The sequence below is a fragment of the Micropterus dolomieu genome, linkage group LG16 (genome assembly GCF_021292245.1).
Source record: "Micropterus dolomieu isolate WLL.071019.BEF.003 ecotype Adirondacks linkage group LG16, ASM2129224v1, whole genome shotgun sequence".
NCBI classification, from domain to species: Eukaryota; Metazoa; Chordata; class Actinopteri; order Centrarchiformes; family Centrarchidae; genus Micropterus; species Micropterus dolomieu.
Genome location: NC_060165.1, coordinates 1,904,948 through 1,923,225, shown reverse-complemented (window position 1 = coordinate 1,923,225; position 18,278 = coordinate 1,904,948). Strand labels below are relative to the sequence as shown.

Genomic DNA, 18,278 nt, shown 5'->3' with positions numbered 1-18,278 from the left:
TCCAGCTAACAGTAAATTTCCATGCTGTTCACTGAATGAAGGTGTTGTTGCACTTAACAGGTGTCCACCGGCTTTACAGAGCAGAACACATGCTGTGTATTTTGTAAAACTGTGGCATCTTGGGCTTCAGCACAATGATGCTTTCAGTGTTGTTGGGGTGTTATAAATAGTGAGCCATATCAGTCTTCGATGTGAGATTTTTAAATTTCTCCTTTTTGGAATAATTCAGGTCACACACCCAGCATCTGCTCTAGCAGATACAGTATTTACATTTAGCAATGACTGCACGTTATCCAAATGTAGGGTACTGGAGAACTACTGTTCCTATGGATTTCTGTGGGTCAATTAAAAATGAATTATTTAAAGAGCAACTTAACCATAGTTACATACTAACCCCTTATTTAACATCTACACAGGACGGTCTGAACTCATGTTTCACTAATATCTAATCCATTTATCAAACCTGAATCCTTTTCAGATCCTTAATTGAATCTCATTAGGTTAACTTTTTCAAATTTTGCAAATAACTAAAGGCTTAAATAAGTACAACTCCGACCTCTACCTTTTGATGATTAGCTTGATCATTTCTCTAGACAAGTTTGTTGGTCCACTCGCGGTCGTACACAATAGACTGAGACCAGGATCAATTTATGGCATAATAAAGTCTTATTATTAGTAATAATTTTCTAAAAAGTGGGTTTTAATGTTAAGTTACTCACAAGAATAATACTAATTGAAATATGCACAGTATTACTATAAAACTACGGGGCCTCGAAATTAGATAAACAAATAGGGAGCCACCTTAAGGCCCTTATATCTTAGTTTGATTTGTGCTATAGTGGTGCATTTTAACAAACAAAATTGCAACCAGTCATATTATTACAAAATAATTGCTACACAGACAACCTGGGGCAAATAAGATTCCCTGAGGCTCGGGACAGTTCCCCACTTTGCCCTGATGATAATGCATCCTAAATGAATGAAAACGTACCACAGCATAAATATATCATATAATACAGTATGTGACTTTGAGCTACTGTCTGGAGTAAAAACTCTCACCTTGGCGTTGGATTTCTTCTGAATCCCTTCATAGCTAGCTCCTTCCTCTGTCTGGGGAACTCGAGGGGCCTTTCCATCAGCGATGAGTTGCACAGACTCCACCTGCACCAAGAAATTAGTGTGAGAATTATACCTTAGTCTGTTGTTGACCATTTCAAAAGATAGAGGAGGCTTAGTGGGAACTGGGCACTATGGTAAAGGGTATGAAGATATATGCCTTGACAGGTCTTGACTAGCTGATGGATTATTCAATTTAAAAAAGGCTTGCTGATACGCTCCTGATTATGTGATTAAGAGTATTTCACCTAAAACTATTAAATTCCAGGTGGTTACCATAGCCTTGATGCCCTCTGGGAAAAGGAAGCGGTTGTAGAGTGTGTCCACGGTGTCATTCAGCTCAACAGCACACTCCCTCTGCAGCAGGAGTGGTCCGGTGTCCAGTCCATCATCAGCCCAGAACACTGTGAAGCCCGCTTTCTTATCACCATGGATGAGAGTCCTTGTGACACACAAAAAAACCCAACGCACACTTGGTGAGGTGCCATGACATGCTTATTTTTAGAGCAGGTAGAGGATATAAAGTAGACCATAAACCTGAGCAAATGCAGCAGAAGCGGATAAAGAAAAGATCAAAGGTGATTGCACCTGGAAAGAAAGAAACTGAGGCAATCAGACTGCTGATAAGACTGGGAAACAAACAAGCTGTCTACCATTGGTTCTCATTAGCAATTGAATATATTCATACATTTATTTTGTCAAGTCTTACGACAAGCAATTTTAGAATACATTAGTTTCACTGAATTCATAATATAGATAGCTGCCGAAATATTGATTTAACATATCTTTGCTGTAATTGTATTATGATTTTATTCATCTTCTGTTTTATGCTTCATTAAGAAGTGGCTGTGTAAATCGATAATGGACTGTTCTACTGTCGATTTCTTTAAAACCATCCCGTGACTCCATCAACCAGCTCCGGCCCACTAGCTCTCTCTCTGTCTCACCATCCACCCTGAAGCACTGTGCCGATCAGCTGTTTCTGGTATTGACAGACATCTTTAAGGGCCACAGGACTTAACGACTACTGACCGGTAGTCCTGTTCTCTGTGGTAATAAAGTAATTTGAGTGCCTTTTGTTGTCCCACCTCACAACCATCACAGACCCAGGGCCAATACGTCTGTAGACAATGTAGTAAATATGGCCATTGACTTCATCCTCCAGCACCTGGACTCAGGTTCCTCAGGAAGTTTCAGCTACTACTTTCCACACCATCACCCCAGCTCTGCTGCAGGACAAGCTCTCCCAGCAGAGTGTGCCTGACTCCACCTGTCTGACAGGAGGCAGCACGTCTCTTCGACCGTCAGCACCAGTTCTCCACAAGGCCGTGTTCTTTCCCCTCTGCTATTCTCCCCGTACACCAACAGCTGCACCTCCAGTCACCAGTTCGTCAAGATCCTGAAATTTGAGGATGTCACCACCCTGACTGGGTTCATCTCTGGTGGAGATGAGTACACATACAGGTGGGAGCACTTGGTGCAGTCAGAACAATCTGGGGCTCAATGTTCTTAAGACAGTGGAGATCTGTTGTGGATTACAGAAAGAGCTCAGCCCCACCCATCGACATTTGTCCTTCAGCTTCCTGGGAGGAAGTTCAAGCTGCCAAGACAAGGATGGTGGCACACAGTTGCGAGCTTGTGAGTCACATGCTTTCTGGCAGCGTTATCTCGTAACTCTGGTCTGAAACTGAAACAGACGTTCTGGAAAAAATAGCTGGCATCCAGGAGGCAGGGGTATTTGCTTTTAAGCTTTTGTTTGCTCTCTGTTGAAGCACAGTTCAATCAGATGTCATTTATACCGGGTTAGGTGAGATTGACAGACTGCTTGTCCAATGACTGGACAGGATGCACGGTTCTTTATGCTGTCTGGCTGTTCTCAAGCGGCCTGTCTGTCTGCGGCAGGCATGGACGTCAAATAAAATCTGCAGTAGATAACTAGTTAACTTACTGCATATGTTATTAGGCTTTCAGTTCCGGCGTGGGGGGGGGCTAGCACGGAATGCTTGCTTGCACCAAACAGGTCCAAAAAATGCAGAACTAAAGCTGAGGTTGCTGCAGCCTGATTTTATACCCTTCTCCCCTCTCTACTGTCACTCTTGCATGTGTCTTTTTACCCTTACTATTCATGTTCTCTCTGTCAGTCCCTTATGTATGACCAACTTCCTCTCAACCTCCCTCTTGCTCCCTCCTCTCTCTCCTCACGCCTCTCCTGATTCAATGAGTGAAAGACATTCATCTTGATGTTAATAATACACCTTAGTAGCTGCATGCATTTTGCAGACTGGTTCCATCTACTGAGTTACATTTTTCTGTATCTGTGTAGGAGGTGGCATGCGTGTACTTCTTTAATTTATGGGCTGTTCACCTTTTTTAGTAATTTTTTAAAATCTATCTATCTTTTAAAAAAAACAGAATATGTCATTAATTTATTTTTAGAAAAAAGAATATGACAGATAAGCAAGAAATTAGGTATAAACTGAAAGAACTTTCCTGAATTTGGTCGATTGAAGTGCTTTAATATATAAGCTGCACAGTTCAACACTTTCATCAATTGTACGGTAAGAAGAAGTGGCACTGATTTTTTTTCTCTACCCATTTAGGGGCAAAATGTGTTAAAAGGCCTTCTATTGTATATATGAAATAATGTTTCAGCCATTGTCCCAACATTAATGAACAAAAATTAAACAAAAAGCAAAAAGCAGCTAGATAGTTAGGTGATGTATTGTCATGCAGTAAACAGAATTGACCCTCCTACTCAGGACCTGCTCAGTGTGTGATGTCAGAGGATCCAGTCTGACATCCCTCTGGTATCAAAGACATTTTATCTGAGGACACTACTCCCTATCTCCTCACCACATCAACCGGGATGCATTCTTGGGTCCAAAATTGTGAAAAGCAGAAAGCAGAGATATATTTAAAAAGACAGTGTGATTGCTTAATTGCAGTTTGTCTTTCTGTAACCACAACTTTCACTCAGTTCATAACAACACTTGTTTTTTCCCCTTCAGCATTAGGGCACTCACACGTCTCTTTCTCCCACCAACCAATCTCCCGCCCTCCCCTCTTCCTCACCAGTTGATGGCGGAGGCTCCTCTGTGCAGGGGCAGGATGGAGGGGTGGTAGATGATGGAGCCGTGCTGGGGGTGATCAATGACGTTCATAGGGATGAACTGGGAGCAGAAAGGCATGACGTTCAGCTCGGCGCCCAATGCCTTGTAGGCATCCACCACCTCCGGGATGGGTTTCCCCTTGACCCGCCACCGTGGGAACTTGAACACCGGCGTCCCGTCCTTCTCCGCTGCCACCGCTGAAAGAGAGAAAGTTTTCTGATAAAGCTTAGAAAGCTGCGGGGTGACGAGCTCCCTGATACTGACAAGTACTATTATTATAAAATTGTCATGAATTTCATATCATGCTAGCCAGTATATCAAAAAATAGTACATTTTCTGTACATTCAGTTGAGATTTGTGAATTGTGAGGCTCAGAGGATCATTCACCTGTGAGTTCAGGTGAATGATCACCACAGGAATTAGCACTAGGCAATACTCACTCAATACTGAAACAGAAATGGGTTTATTACTAAGTAGTTTTTACAAATTCAAGGAATTTGTTTTGTTGATTAGGTGTAACAACACATAATACAACAATAGACAAAGATAACCTATAATAATATTTTATGCTAATACATCAAAATCAATATAAAATTTTATGTTGTGATCACTACTGGTGCTTTAGGAAGCACCTTTAAAATAATTTGGAACATAAATATAAAGCCAAAAGTACAATGAGTCAACAAAAGACTAATATTGAAGACATATCTCAATATTATATTAACCAAATCCCTGATGATATTGAATATTATTTAATAATATCAATGTTTAATGTACTTATTGTCCAGATCCATCATGAAAGGGCTTTCTTTGCTTTTCACATTATAGCCCATTATGTAGCTACTGTATATTTTACTTTAATGCAGGCTATGTTTTAAAATATATACAATATATGTATATCTTCCACTTTATTTCATAGGGACAGTAAAGATTAGACAGAAAAGAGAGGGATGAAGTGCAAAAGGACTGGCCCACATCTGGCAATAGGCCAAAGGCAAAGTTCTTTTTACATTTTATTTAATAAATCATGACGCATGTTTTTTGCATAATGATTTATTTACACATTTGGCTAGTGTTTGTGCTATAGGCCTATTATTTTAAAAACTAAACATTTCTTGCTATTAAATGGGCAGAATATAATCTACAGCCATCCGTACTCCAGGGCCCTACACACACCATCAGATTAGTTGTAGTGTAGCGGAAGAGGCCTCATGGTGGCGCTATAATTAACAGCCAAAAAGTGAAAACTTTGAATGGTTGACACGCCCAAACTGTGAGTCCATTTTAATTGGATTTTGAGCCTGTACCTCCCTCCACTTGTTGAATGGCTAAAAAAAATCTAAACTCAATTGGGCTCAGGCAAGGCAGGATTTTGTTTATGACTAGAAATAAAAAACATAGGAAATAATTAAATATTGGCTGCAAATACTCAGGAAAGGAGGATGCCTGGCAAAGGTCAAGAGACAGCTGATTATGATGCTTCCTTGAAATATTGCATCATACCAAAAAGCCCAGTCTGATTGCAGACTTTTCACCTCAGAGCTGCATCTCCGGGCCACACGGGGCCTCTCCCCACACAGACAATAGAGCCACTATTCCGTTGCTAACGCAGGATAAAAGCTTGTCTTTGTCCAGGAGCAATGTAGAGACAACATGCATCTACCTCAACCACAGCACAGGCCTCTGATGGAGACCCCGGACACAGGATCATCAGAGGTCGTCACATCCGAGATTTTCTGTCTCAAACCTGATCCAAAACATTTCCTCTGTTGCATTTTTATATTGTGTTTCATTGTTCAATTATTAGTGAACCAGGTGTTAGAGCCTTTTTTACACAAGGAGGAATATACATAGGTTAACTAGGTCTGTATTAGTTTTCTAGAGAGTATTTAATATTGACTTATAACGCCAACAAGCTTTTGGTTTTGATCAATTAAAATTTGTGAAAATACTTTATGTCTTCCTTAGTTAATTACGTAAAGTTACATTTCCTTGGCATACATGATAGTAAACTGATTATCTTCAGGCTTGGGACTGTTCATCCAAAAGACGACGATGAAGAAGTGACCCTGGGATTTGGGAAATGACAACTAATAATTAAACATTTCTTACAATTTTCAGACATTTTAAGGACAAAACAATGAATCAAATTATCAAGACAATAATGAAAAGAAATAATAAGTAATTTTATTATTTGCTCTTAATAGTAGATTTATAACACAATCTTTTATAATGTTTATCACCTTTTTATCATGTATTAATTGTGATTTGCAAGCTTTACTTCCTTACTGCTGATGATTGCTGGTATGTGACGTGTGTACACGCACTGATGCTATGTCCAAATCAAGTTCCTAACATATAAATAAGGTTCTATGGGATTGCAGAACACTAATGATACTAGTTTTTTTCATTTAAACTGAACAAATTCATATATTATATTTATAATGACCCAAATGACTATGTGTAATATGAAAGGAGTCTCTTATAACAACAAACAGACAGAGAATTAATATATTAGATATTAGATTAGATATATATAAGAAGCGGTTTTCAATCACATAAGTAAATTCACTTAAGGTCTTTTTTTTGAATGGCAAGTTGTATTTATTGTTTCATGTGTCATTTTCATAATCATATTAAAGATTAGTTAGTGTTTTAACGCATCATGAAGTTATCAGTATAGAAGCTTCTCAAAGTGCCATTTCAGTCTTAAGTGCTGCGAATTCATGAAATTTACTCCTGCTTTTAAACTTAAGAATAAAAGCAAGTTATCAAATTTCTTACAGCTGAGAATCACTCTTGAAAGCTTGAGAGGTCTCTCAAGTGGTTAGGAGCTGCCTGTAGGGCTTGTGATGGCGCTGTGGAGACAAAGACTTGCGTAGAGGAGAGGAAGAATTCTGACGGGGTTGGACAGCGCAGGCATAAACTCTGTCAGCGAGTTGGTGAGGGACGTCATCTCACCACTGACTTTACACAGTAATTCGTTTTCAGTTAAACTGAAGCTGATGATGACGCTTTGTTTCTTTGCATCAGGACAAAGGCAGCAATGCTGATGATTGTGGCCGTCACAACCATCAATAAGCCGGATAGTCATGGAAACAATTATAGCACTTCAGCTTCAGAACTCCACACATTGTTCCACAAACTTGTTTGCACAGCAAAATGTCGTAAATCAGCACTAAGACTGACATTTAAGATTTAGTCCTACACTTCACTCAAATTAGGACTATGATGCTTGATAACTAACTTTTAAGCACAGGTTTGAGCCAAGAATTCTTTTACTCTTAAGTCAGTTCTTAGCAGTGTTCTTATGAGTAATTCTGAGAAGCTTGATAAATACGGGGCCTGGTCTTTTATAATAATTTATATTTAACTGTAAATCACTCAATTCGAAGCAGGAATTTAAGGATAATCTACATTTAAGGCTGATTTATAAAGATCTGAAAAAGAAAATCCAAATGCACATTGACTGTAGTGCCATATGTTCTAAAAAGGAAATATTATATATTTTTTATTTAAAAACAAAACAAAAAGGATGATGTCAGATATTTATACATATACATTTATAGTGTCAAAATGTATAGCAGCCAGATAGGAGAGAAGAAACAATGTGCAACTTTCATTTCAAATCAAATGATATCTTTCCACATTTGTACGAAATAGCACCTGGTATTGTAAGAACACACGTGTTGTGAGCTGTTGATTACAACCAAAAGATGTTTCTGTTTGGAAAGTTATCTTTTAAAATGATGTTTATCTGAAAAGTGTTTCAATTGTCCTAGCTTTCCCCTGGTGTCCCAAAGTTCTACAAGGTATAGACAAGAAACCATGTAACTTAACCATTTTCTAAAACAAGAAGAGGAGGCTGATTTCCACTCCCTCAGGATAACCCTTTTTGTCATAACCATACCAAACACGACAGCTTGTTGTAATGCTGGAGGGAGGGTCAACATGTGGCTGGAACAACCTAATACCACAGAGAGACTGTCAAGGATTAGCTGTCTATTGCATATGGTACTGTACAGATTGAAAATGTCATCCAAAAAGTTCTAGAGCTTGGGACAGGCCCAGAAAAGATGTTCAAGAGTCCCTTCACTCACCTTGCACTCAACTCATTCTTATGTTCATTCTTTTATTTAGGGGCTGTACCAGAACAGGTTTACATGGTTTCATTTTCCAAAAACGTACTTCACACTGCTGCAGCACCTCTTCCATCCTGTGTGTTGACTGATGCATCTCACTTCTACTAGATCGTTGTTGGGAGTGTGTGTTTTTGAGGGTGTGCCTGACTAGCCGCTAAGTGAGCGTTACGACACGTGTTACAGGCTGGACTACAATCCAGCTGTTTTCAGGTAGGTCAGGAGCAGTGTTTATGGTGGAAGATGGGAACTCCCTTTGGGGTGGACTTATTCACTTTGCAAACCTAGTACATGCACAAAAATACAGAAACAAAAAAGACTGAGCCAACTTACACCCATAGAGTGTAAGTTGGCTCAAAGGTTGACATATTTTAGAAAAGATTTACTCAGTCCTCAGTTGTTTTACTTTTTTCTTGTGTTAACTGCCAATTGAACAATGCAAATTACAATAATAACAACAATATAATACAAAAATCACAGTTTGATATTAAAATCTCAATATATCCCAATACATATTTAAAATTAATAAGTTAACAGACTCACAATAAACACAGAATAGACTGTTATGTACAAAAGTTAACTATTAAAAATTATGAATTCTATATTGGCTATTAAAATCGTTCTACTATCTACAATTATAAAATTACAATTCTGATCATTACCAGTATAAAACAGATTTTATGTATCGCCTGTATCAGCTTCTCACCTTTTAACAGCCTGGCAAGCAATTAATCAGCCTTGCCCCCTAACTCAAAATGCGTTTGTTTGAGCTTGCCAATATAATTTCCAACCTGCTGTCCAATATTTTGGTTATACTCTAATTTTATTTTCAAGATGGCGTCAGGGGTATCTTCAGAATTTGAGCTCTGGTATCCTCCAATGTCGATAGCTCAGTCTCGATTTCCGATAGACCCCTCAGACTGGCTCTTTCACTGAATGATTGGGGTTGTGACCCCTCTTTACAACTTTGAAAGACTCCCAAAGGGCTGAGTCTGAGACCGTGCCATTGTCATTAATAACCAAGAAATCTGAAATATTGGTAGATATATGATCACAAAAACATTAATCTGACTGTAGAGAAGGGTTCAATTTCTAATTGGTACATGAAGATTTTCATTGAAAGAGGAGCTTGGTCGGAAACAATAATAATAATAATATTAATAATAATATAATATGTTGAACTAAGTATGTTTAACATCAATTTAGAGTCAGCTGGAAAATATTCAGTTTTAGAAAAGCTACCATGTAAAGGGGGAAAAAAAGAATATTGTCTTTCTAAAGGGTAAAGTCTCCAAACGTCCACTAAGAACAATAATTTCACAAGATTATTGAGAACTGAGACAGATCTTATTGTTGGGGCTAATTTAGGTGCAGATCACGTGACTTTCAAAATAGAAGTTAATCTCCGCCCATGATTATCTTATGGTTATTGTAAACAGCAACAAGGTTAAAAAGCATACAGAAAAAGTCAGGGTTGTCAAAGTCAGGGGCGTAAATGTTTAAAAGAGCTATCGAGAATGTACTAATGACAAGAACATTTCTCCCATCTAAGTCGGCATTGATCGAACCATGGATCGGAAAATAAACAGAATAGTTTTGTGAATTAGGATGGCAACCCCTCTCGTCTTGGAAGAGATTGGTAAACTCCTGACACCCACAGAGACCTCAAGCACCTCTGTACTGTTGGCTGGATATGGGTTCCCTGCAGCAAAACAATGTCGGATGACAGGGACATTCAGTGTCAGAGTACTTTCCCACTCTTAAGGGTTTCAGCAAGACCTCTACAGTTTCAAGAAGTAAAGGTGATAGGGTTCAATCCCAACCTGAATGAATGATTATCCTGCATTTAGAGAAAAGAAGAGTAGGGAGTAAGGGGTGACATGTAATGTAGCAAACAGAAATCTAGCATGGAAAAGCAAAAAAAGGTGGTGCATCCCAGAGCCTGTCCACTAAAAACCAGCCAGTGTCGTCGGCTCTGTATGTTCCTCCAATGTACAGGACAACAAACAGTTAACTGCATCTACAAGGACTGAACAATGATAAGTAGTAGCTGGGTCATGCACTGAAGATATGGTGGGGTGGCATACCGTTGAAGCAACTAGAGATAAAAACAGAAAGCAAAAAAGGACACAGAGCTCACACCAGGTTAAGCTGTTGTTGGTGTGGGTAGAATAAGCGTTGAGTTAAAATAGAGTTATATCCTGTTGGATAATAACTGTACAAGATAGATGCAGTAAATTGCATGCCGCACTTCCAGCCCATAAGTATTTTCATGCTTAGAACACAACATAAACACAACCTAAACTTCAAAGCGCTACATTTCAGCATGAAACTTAGCGCCACATAAGATGTTGGCATGAGCAACAAGTGGCATATTTCAACCATTACGTTTTGACTGACAGGGAGTTGGCAAACCGTTCAGCACCAGCTGATGACGTTAACTGTGTTGTTGTAAGCAATGTGGAGTTTGGCTGTAGTAGTCAGGGAACATGAGCACTTTTGTATCATGGAAGGACAGTGGTGCACGCTGACGGCTGACCCGAAGAATGTTACTCAAGTTGCGGTCATTGTGGACTTTGGCAATGATGACTCGTGGTCGCTTGTTTGGTGATGATTTGGCGGTGGGCTCTGTCTTTTTGACGAGTCTGCTGAAGTTGTCTTGGCCAAGCAACAAATTCCGTAGGACGACCGTTCTCTTCCCCCACTTTGATGCCCACAATCCTGATGCTAAGTCTGCAAGAGCGTCCCTCCAAACCATTTAGGTCTGAGAAGTCAGCCACCTGCTCATTGCATGTGACCAGTGTTGTGATGCAGTGGTCAGCAGTCGAAAGGGCCTTGTCCAGCCCACCCATGTGGTTCGGTTTTGTGGTGTTTTTTTTTTGAAGGGAAGACAGACATATTTCAATTGAATTGAGGAGTCCCTCCACTGACTTCTTCCAATCATCCGCAAGTTTAGAAACGTTTGATAGCTCAACTCCTTGCTTAGTAATAGCAGCTAATATAGCCTTGTTGCTAGCTGCAAACGATCCCACCTGGGATGCTGCTTTCCGGCTTTGGCTGTCGTCTTTCTTGGGCATAATGGTGTGCAGTCGGGTCCGACAGGTTGCAGTGCAATTCAGGTAAGTGAAAAATAATGGTCAAGTGCAGTATTTAAATCATAAAGTGATGGAATCAACACATCCACTCAGTGCGAACAAGCACCGCACTAGCACCACTTAGTGATAAATGTGAGTCCAGATACATCGTAACACCATCTGCAAACCCAAGAACAATATGCACAGTGCACACACACACTAATCTGCACACAGCCTGGTGGTGCACAAATCAGAGAGAAATTTAGAATGAACTTACCCAGGGGGTCGGCCTTGCCATCCTTGTCGGGGACCGTGAACACACCCACCACCTTGTGCCCCTGCTTCCTCAGGTTGCTGTACACCTCCTGGCCGAACACACTCTGGCCAATAATAGCTAGTTTAAGCTTATTCTGGTAATAGCGCTGCAACAAGAGCAAACACAAACATTTGTTTCAGCTTTACCCAGTGTAAATCTGCTGAATAACAGTCATCTGCTGTCTCTGATGTCTCATTCACACATCTTCATGTGTACCTAGAGTTTTTGAATTGGCAGTTTTGTTGGACATGTATTTATTCAAAACTTTAAGTGACACTGAGGCTACATCATTTATTTACAGATTAATTGATTATTCATTATTGATTAAATAGTCATGTCTTCATTTTTATAATTGCTTGATCTTTGGTCCACAAAATGTCAGAAAATATGTTATCAGATGTCTTATTTTATCTAACCAACTCTCTAAAAAAGTTATTACATTTCTATGTATTCTAATTTATAAAGACCAGCAGTCAAATTCTCACATTTGAGAAACTGCTTGATATATAAACAACTAGACAATTATCAAAATGGTTGGTCATTCATTTTCTCATTTAATTATCAACGAATTAACTAATTGATAGAACATTATTATTTATTATAAAGTGAATTACAAAGCATGAACCAAAGCGCTAGGGCTTGGATTCAGGGGGGCCATTTTCGCCTTTCCCAGGGCCTCCAAATCAGTAGGTTTGCCCCAGGTCAGTGGACATTTAAAAGTTTAAAGGCAGCTCTGAGGAAACCTGCTGTCTGACAGGGAGCACAGTCTCATTCAGCGTGAGAAGAGTGTGACAGGAGCAGCACATGTGAGGAGGAAGGGTTCAGGTTTCCCGTGCTCAATAGAATGGTCCTGTCCTGTCCATGCATGAGGCGCCCTCTCATTTTGCAACGTGCTTCATGATGCATTCAAAGCCCTTCATTCCATCAGCTGCCTACAGTACAGTCGCTGACCGTCTACAGTGTGGAGCTCAGAGGCTGATGCAACTCCTCCAGATCTTGTACAGTGAAGGCCAGTACGGGGAGTGGGGGGGTGGACAGTAACGTGGCAGGCTGACACTGATGCACCATCATAGGCTCTGTTTATTCAAAACGCAGTAAATACAGTAGCAGAGAAACCTGCACATGAACTGAGCCAATGACTCATTGATCCGCAGTCAGAGCCGAGTCTGGCTCAGTCTTCCTCATGTCACCACCACGCGCTCACTATTCACCACTATGTTTTTTTTATCAATGCAACATAAGTAATATAAGCACTATTCATTCTGCGGTGCAACAAAAAAATACGTTACTCACGGACGAGGTGGAGAATTTCCTTAAGACTTGGCTCGCCGTCCACAGCATGATGGCGGTGTTACTACGTTACAAAATAAAAAAAATGAATCCTAACAGTGCAGAACGGATCCGACCTGCTGTATCCGAGGTATGTGCCACACACACCTGACAGTGTGTGTGCTCGGTGCTCGCCACAGCCAGCTTATACTCGACAGCAGCAGTCCGACTACGTGCTGCCTGGCATTGTACGTGCGCGGTCACGCGGGGCTTACTACCTGCTCAACCGAGCGGTAACGCGCATAGACTTCATATAATTGTGAGGCCGTACTGATTGTAGCTAGTAGCTTTTTTGTTTTATTGCTTTTATATTATGTGTTACTGTAGAAATGCAATGGCCCAATCATTTATTTGTGCATATTGTTTGAATTTGTATTTAGAAGCCAAAACGAACTAAAGACGCGCGCTTAATTCAAAATGTTAATAGATATTTAAATTGGATTTAGCCTAAAATATTCATATGTAATTTCTTCAATAACTTATTCGGCAAGGTCACTTTTATATACAATATATTTTGGATTGTATAAAGTGTGTATGCAGTGTGTGTATATTATTACATCTATGTAAGAAAGTGACTGATTCTACTTTTGTTGAATTTTTGTTCTTTACATGTGCTGCTGTGCCAACACGAATTTCCCTAATGAGGCATTAATAAAGTAATGTTTTATCTTATACTGATAATGCAAGCATTATGAATTGGTAGCCACTAGCCATTGTTTGCTAACATGCTAACAAATGACTGTAGCCTAGGAAGAGCAGAAGTCGACCTAGTGATTGTGGATTAATGTATTTTGGTGATGCAGGGGCCTACCATTGGACATTTTTGTCATTTTTTAATTGCTTCATAAAGTAAAGAATGTATTGTTTTGTAACTGTTAAGATTAAAGGTTGACTTGAGCTCAGATGTCATTCTGCAAACGTAGACAGTCCCCTTCTGCACCACCAAGTGTTTGTTAAAGCAATACCATAATTTTCACTCTGCAACATACATACATATATATATATATATATATATACTTTTAAGTAAGCTGGCGCTGTATTTTATCTGTCTTTATATTGCAATTCTAAAGATCTAAGGTTGACTTAGGCTCAGATATCCTGCTGACAAAAAAAGAATGCAGTGTACGTCTGCACCACTTGCATAGCTCTTCGCAGCATTCACCTGCTGCACACCTGCCCACGCTCCCACACAGAAGCGCTGATCACAGGTTTCTGTGGAGCAAAGGCTTAAACTATTGGTTCACAAGCTGCAGGGAGGCAGGGCTGTGACATAGACACACACTTGTTCATGTCATCCAGAAAGGAAAGTGCCTTCTTAGTAGGAAGCACCTTCTGGGTCTCGTTCAACGTCCACTGTTCCCAGTAGACTGAATAACTTCCTGGCAATTACTGTTGCATTTATTCCACCCTTTGGATGTCCCTTTATCCCATGAGGTAATACAACTACTCATAAATTATTAACTACAAATTAAGGTTTACAGAACTTTTATAACAGGTGTGGTCCAAAATGTTATAGAATCAATCCTATAAAGAAGAATACCAAATTTACCTAAAAGGCAAGAAACACCAAGCACCACTAACAAATGAATCACACTGACGAGATCTAATACTGATACCTGTACCTGCTCATTATACCTGCTCATTTTCTCACTTGCCTCTTTAATGTGTATTTCAGAAAACACAAAGGATCCAAAAAGAAACCAAGGGAGCAGCTGTGATTTATTTGTGAATATATTCAACAACATCAAAAAGAGGACTAAAGGTAAGAGCACTGGTGGTGGATGTTGCTCGGGTGGGAGTGGGGGGGTCCACCTCTGCTGCCATCCCGAGAGATCAACCCGCTGTACTTCACATCAGACAACAATGTTTGAGCTGCTTTGGCATGGGGGGTTGATTCCCTTCGAACACCGCTGCTTTGATTAAAGCACTGGTTTCTCTGGGGTCACTCCCCGGCTGCTGCTGCACTCTCTCAATCACTCAGTGTGACTCAACAAAAGTCATCAGGTCAATAGGCTGTTAAAACTGGCAAACAATTATTAACAAGCCGTGCTCCTGGACAAGAAGCATGGAAGGCAAACATGGAACGTGCCAAAAATCTCTTTAACATTCTGGAAAATAAGTTACTTTATATCACCACAGCAACACACTGGGTGAAATCACTAGTAGATGACTTTTCCACAGACAAGGTGCCAGTGCTGGAGACAAACCAAGGAAAGAGAAACAGTGGTTTCAATCGAAACAAAATCAAGATTCACTAGAGAAAACCTGCTGACATGTTGGAATTTGTAAATGCTTCTCTATGACTGTATTGCTGCCATAGGTATCATTATGTCTTGGGGCTGCTGCTAAAGAAATCTTATATCTGGTTACTTTTGTCTCTCAAATGGGTGAAAGCCCGTTCAGTTTGTACTGTAAAAAGTTTCACTAGTTTTATGTCCCTGCACTTTGTTTTTTCAAAGCCTAAAATGGTGCATATCAAAGGTGGGTTGGGGGATCAGGACACAGGACTCATGCTAGAACAAGTTACAGGTGACAAACAACAAGACGGTCTCCCTTTTCACATCACAGCCTCTGCTGGAGTACTGAGGGCAGCGGAGTGATGAGGTCACAGGAAGCGAATTCCTGCTCCAAACTGGACACCGTCACATATCCTATGAGATGGGAGAAGACAGAAGACAAGTTAGGAACTATGCTGTCAGAAAAATCCTTATATTACATAGTGGTATATGTAACATTTTGAGGTTTTGAAAATGAAATGAGTACTCCACCGATTTAGTATTGCACTCACAATGGTGTCTGACTTCAATGATTTAAAAAAAAAAAAAAAAGATTCACCGACCACGACGGATAAAGGATGCTGATCAAGTTACCATTTGCTATTAAGCACTTTCTCTCTTATGCCATAACTTGCTAAAATGAATAGGCTATGTCTTAAAACTGTCAACAATATCACCTAGGAGCTATGTCAGGCTACTGGTCTTGTACCGTGATCAAAGTGAGGATAATGTTGCAGCGTGTAGCCTCACCTTATGTACTGCCGCCTTCAGCAATATCATTAATTAATTTTACTTCAGTCACAGATGCTGACACCCTCGCCTTAATAAAGGCAAAGATCCAGCTGCATAACCTCTAACCTGGTGGATGTTGTATAATATATTCCACCGTGTTGTCCACCTTTAGATGGTCTGCATTACAACAACATGGGGCGCAGTGTCAAAGATGCGCTTTTTGTAGTCCATCTTCAGAACATTGTACTGTAGTTTCATCACGGCAGGCCACGTCAGTAACATCCGCCGTCGCATAATTACGTCGCCTAGAAAAGAGCAGTCAGATTTCCTTTTCCTAAGTCCTTACGGATTCTCCTTCACATCTTTGGTTAGGAAAGGAGATTTTTTTTTTTTTTTACTTTTGGGACGCAGCCCTTGACTCCTCCCGGTGAGTCTTAGTTCCTCCCACCCGAGATACGAGCTCGAGGAGGAGACGCGAGGAGAGAGGAGTCGAGGAAACAGGCATTTAACGAAAGAGATGTCACTTCCTCGCAGCAGTCATTTTAAAGCGACGTCAATTAAATATGACATGTTGCACCGCTGTATCGTCTGTCCGCTGTTTAGCTGTGATCTCAGATGAGCAGACCAGCTTTTGGCACTAAAGGCTACAGATTATAGGCCATCTTCACTATCCAGAAACATGTCTGTCAACATTATAACGGTCATCGCAGGACTCTACTGTTGGAATGACGTGAGCAGACAACATGGGCACTACTATTATAATGTTTTTTTGTGACAGTGAGTAAAAAAATTAGATCAGTGAACCTTAGTCCTGTAACATGTAGAAGTGTAAATGAATAGCGGTCTACCTGTCTCCGCTCTGAACCCCCATGGGCACACAGTAGTTGAGCTCCAGTCTGGCAATATTCCCAAGCCGTAGCACAATGCCCGCTCCGTACGACCAGCGAATACACTCAGCTAGCTTCTGAAGGTGCGCCCGGGGACCATCACCTGCACACACAACAATCTCAACATGTTGCATATTTTATATATATATATATATATATATATATATGAGATTTTTGCTGACTTTTTTTTAAACCAAGCAGGTATGTAATGCATCTAGTACTATTCCACCCACCATAGTTGAGGTTGCAGAGGTTGCCTGCGTTGAGGAAGAAGTGCGTTCTGAAAAGGTCTCCAAAGCCGCCCTTGCCTGGTCTGAAGGGCAGCGGAGTGTAGAGGTGCAGACCACCTGCCCAGTATGCCTCTCCACCCAGATAGTCACCTGGAACACACAGAAAGAGTATTAAACCAAGATAAGCTGATGTTCTACTCCACTTGATGGTACATACACACTTCTCTACTGTGTAGATCTACATTTAGCTGACACTTTTATTCAAAGCGACTTACAATTGATATATATATATATATATATATATACACACACACACACACACACACACACACACACACATATATATATACACACATACATACATACATACATACACACACACACACACACACACACACACACACACTAGGGGTTTAGTGTCTTGCTCAGGGACACAGTGGTGGATGTGTCACAGTGAGAATTGAACCCAGATCTCCCACAGCAAGGGCGTGTCTTATCCACTGTCCCATCGCAACCCCATATCCATGTTAGCTTTAGCTCCCTGCTCATTTATGTACCTTTTTTTTTTTCCTCTAAGCTTTTTTTGGTATGTTTTCTAATTAGATGGTAACAGTGGGGATGCAGACAGGAAACAGAGGGGTGTTAGGGGTAGGTTGGGTTATTAGCTGAATACCAAAGATATTCTAGAAATATTAATAACATTATATATTCTTTAGTTCAAGTTTTCTATGATTGATTCAATGATTTGAATATGTTGGGGTTTTTCTACCTTCACTCTGTGGCCCAATGCTGTACATCCCAAATCCTCGTACACTGGTGGGACCCCCAAGGTAGAACCTGGACAGAAGACATAACCATCATCGAACCATCCACTCAAAATCCCAAATCTACAATTTGGAAACAGTGAGGGGATTAATAACACAAAGTTAAAGCAAAAACACTACTCAAACAAGAAAATGGAAATATTTGGGTGACCAATCATAACTAATGAAATTGGTCAGTACATGTAGAACTTCTTAATGACAGCCTTGGTCAGCATTAAGAAGCTGTTGCTCAGGAGGTAGAGCGG

At 40.3% G+C, this 18,278-nt stretch overlaps 2 protein-coding genes across 2 annotated transcripts in view; both read right to left on the bottom strand.

Annotated features, from left to right (window-relative positions):
• Positions 1–13,328, bottom strand: part of aldh1l2 (aldehyde dehydrogenase 1 family, member L2) — a 45,047-nt gene extending 31,719 nt beyond the window's left edge. The window contains exons 1-5 of the mRNA XM_046072210.1: positions 13,049–13,328; positions 11,717–11,861; positions 4,189–4,423; positions 1,393–1,558; positions 1,060–1,161 (exon numbers count right to left, since the gene is read on the bottom strand). Of these exons, the coding sequence (XP_045928166.1) occupies positions 1,060–1,161; positions 1,393–1,558; positions 4,189–4,423; positions 11,717–11,861; positions 13,049–13,096 (696 nt within the window). The 5' untranslated portion in view covers positions 13,097–13,328. The remainder of the gene's footprint in view (positions 1–1,059; positions 1,162–1,392; positions 1,559–4,188; positions 4,424–11,716; positions 11,862–13,048) is intronic.
• A 1,457-nt stretch (positions 13,329–14,785) lies between these two features.
• samm50l (sorting and assembly machinery component 50 homolog, like) overlaps positions 14,786–18,278 on the bottom strand; it is a 14,267-nt gene continuing 10,774 nt past the window's right edge. The window contains exons 13-15 of the mRNA XM_046072391.1: positions 17,213–17,359; positions 16,941–17,082; positions 14,786–15,735 (exon numbers count right to left, since the gene is read on the bottom strand). Coding sequence (XP_045928347.1) covers positions 15,690–15,735; positions 16,941–17,082; positions 17,213–17,359 — 335 coding nt within the window. The 3' untranslated portion in view covers positions 14,786–15,689. The remainder of the gene's footprint in view (positions 15,736–16,940; positions 17,083–17,212; positions 17,360–18,278) is intronic.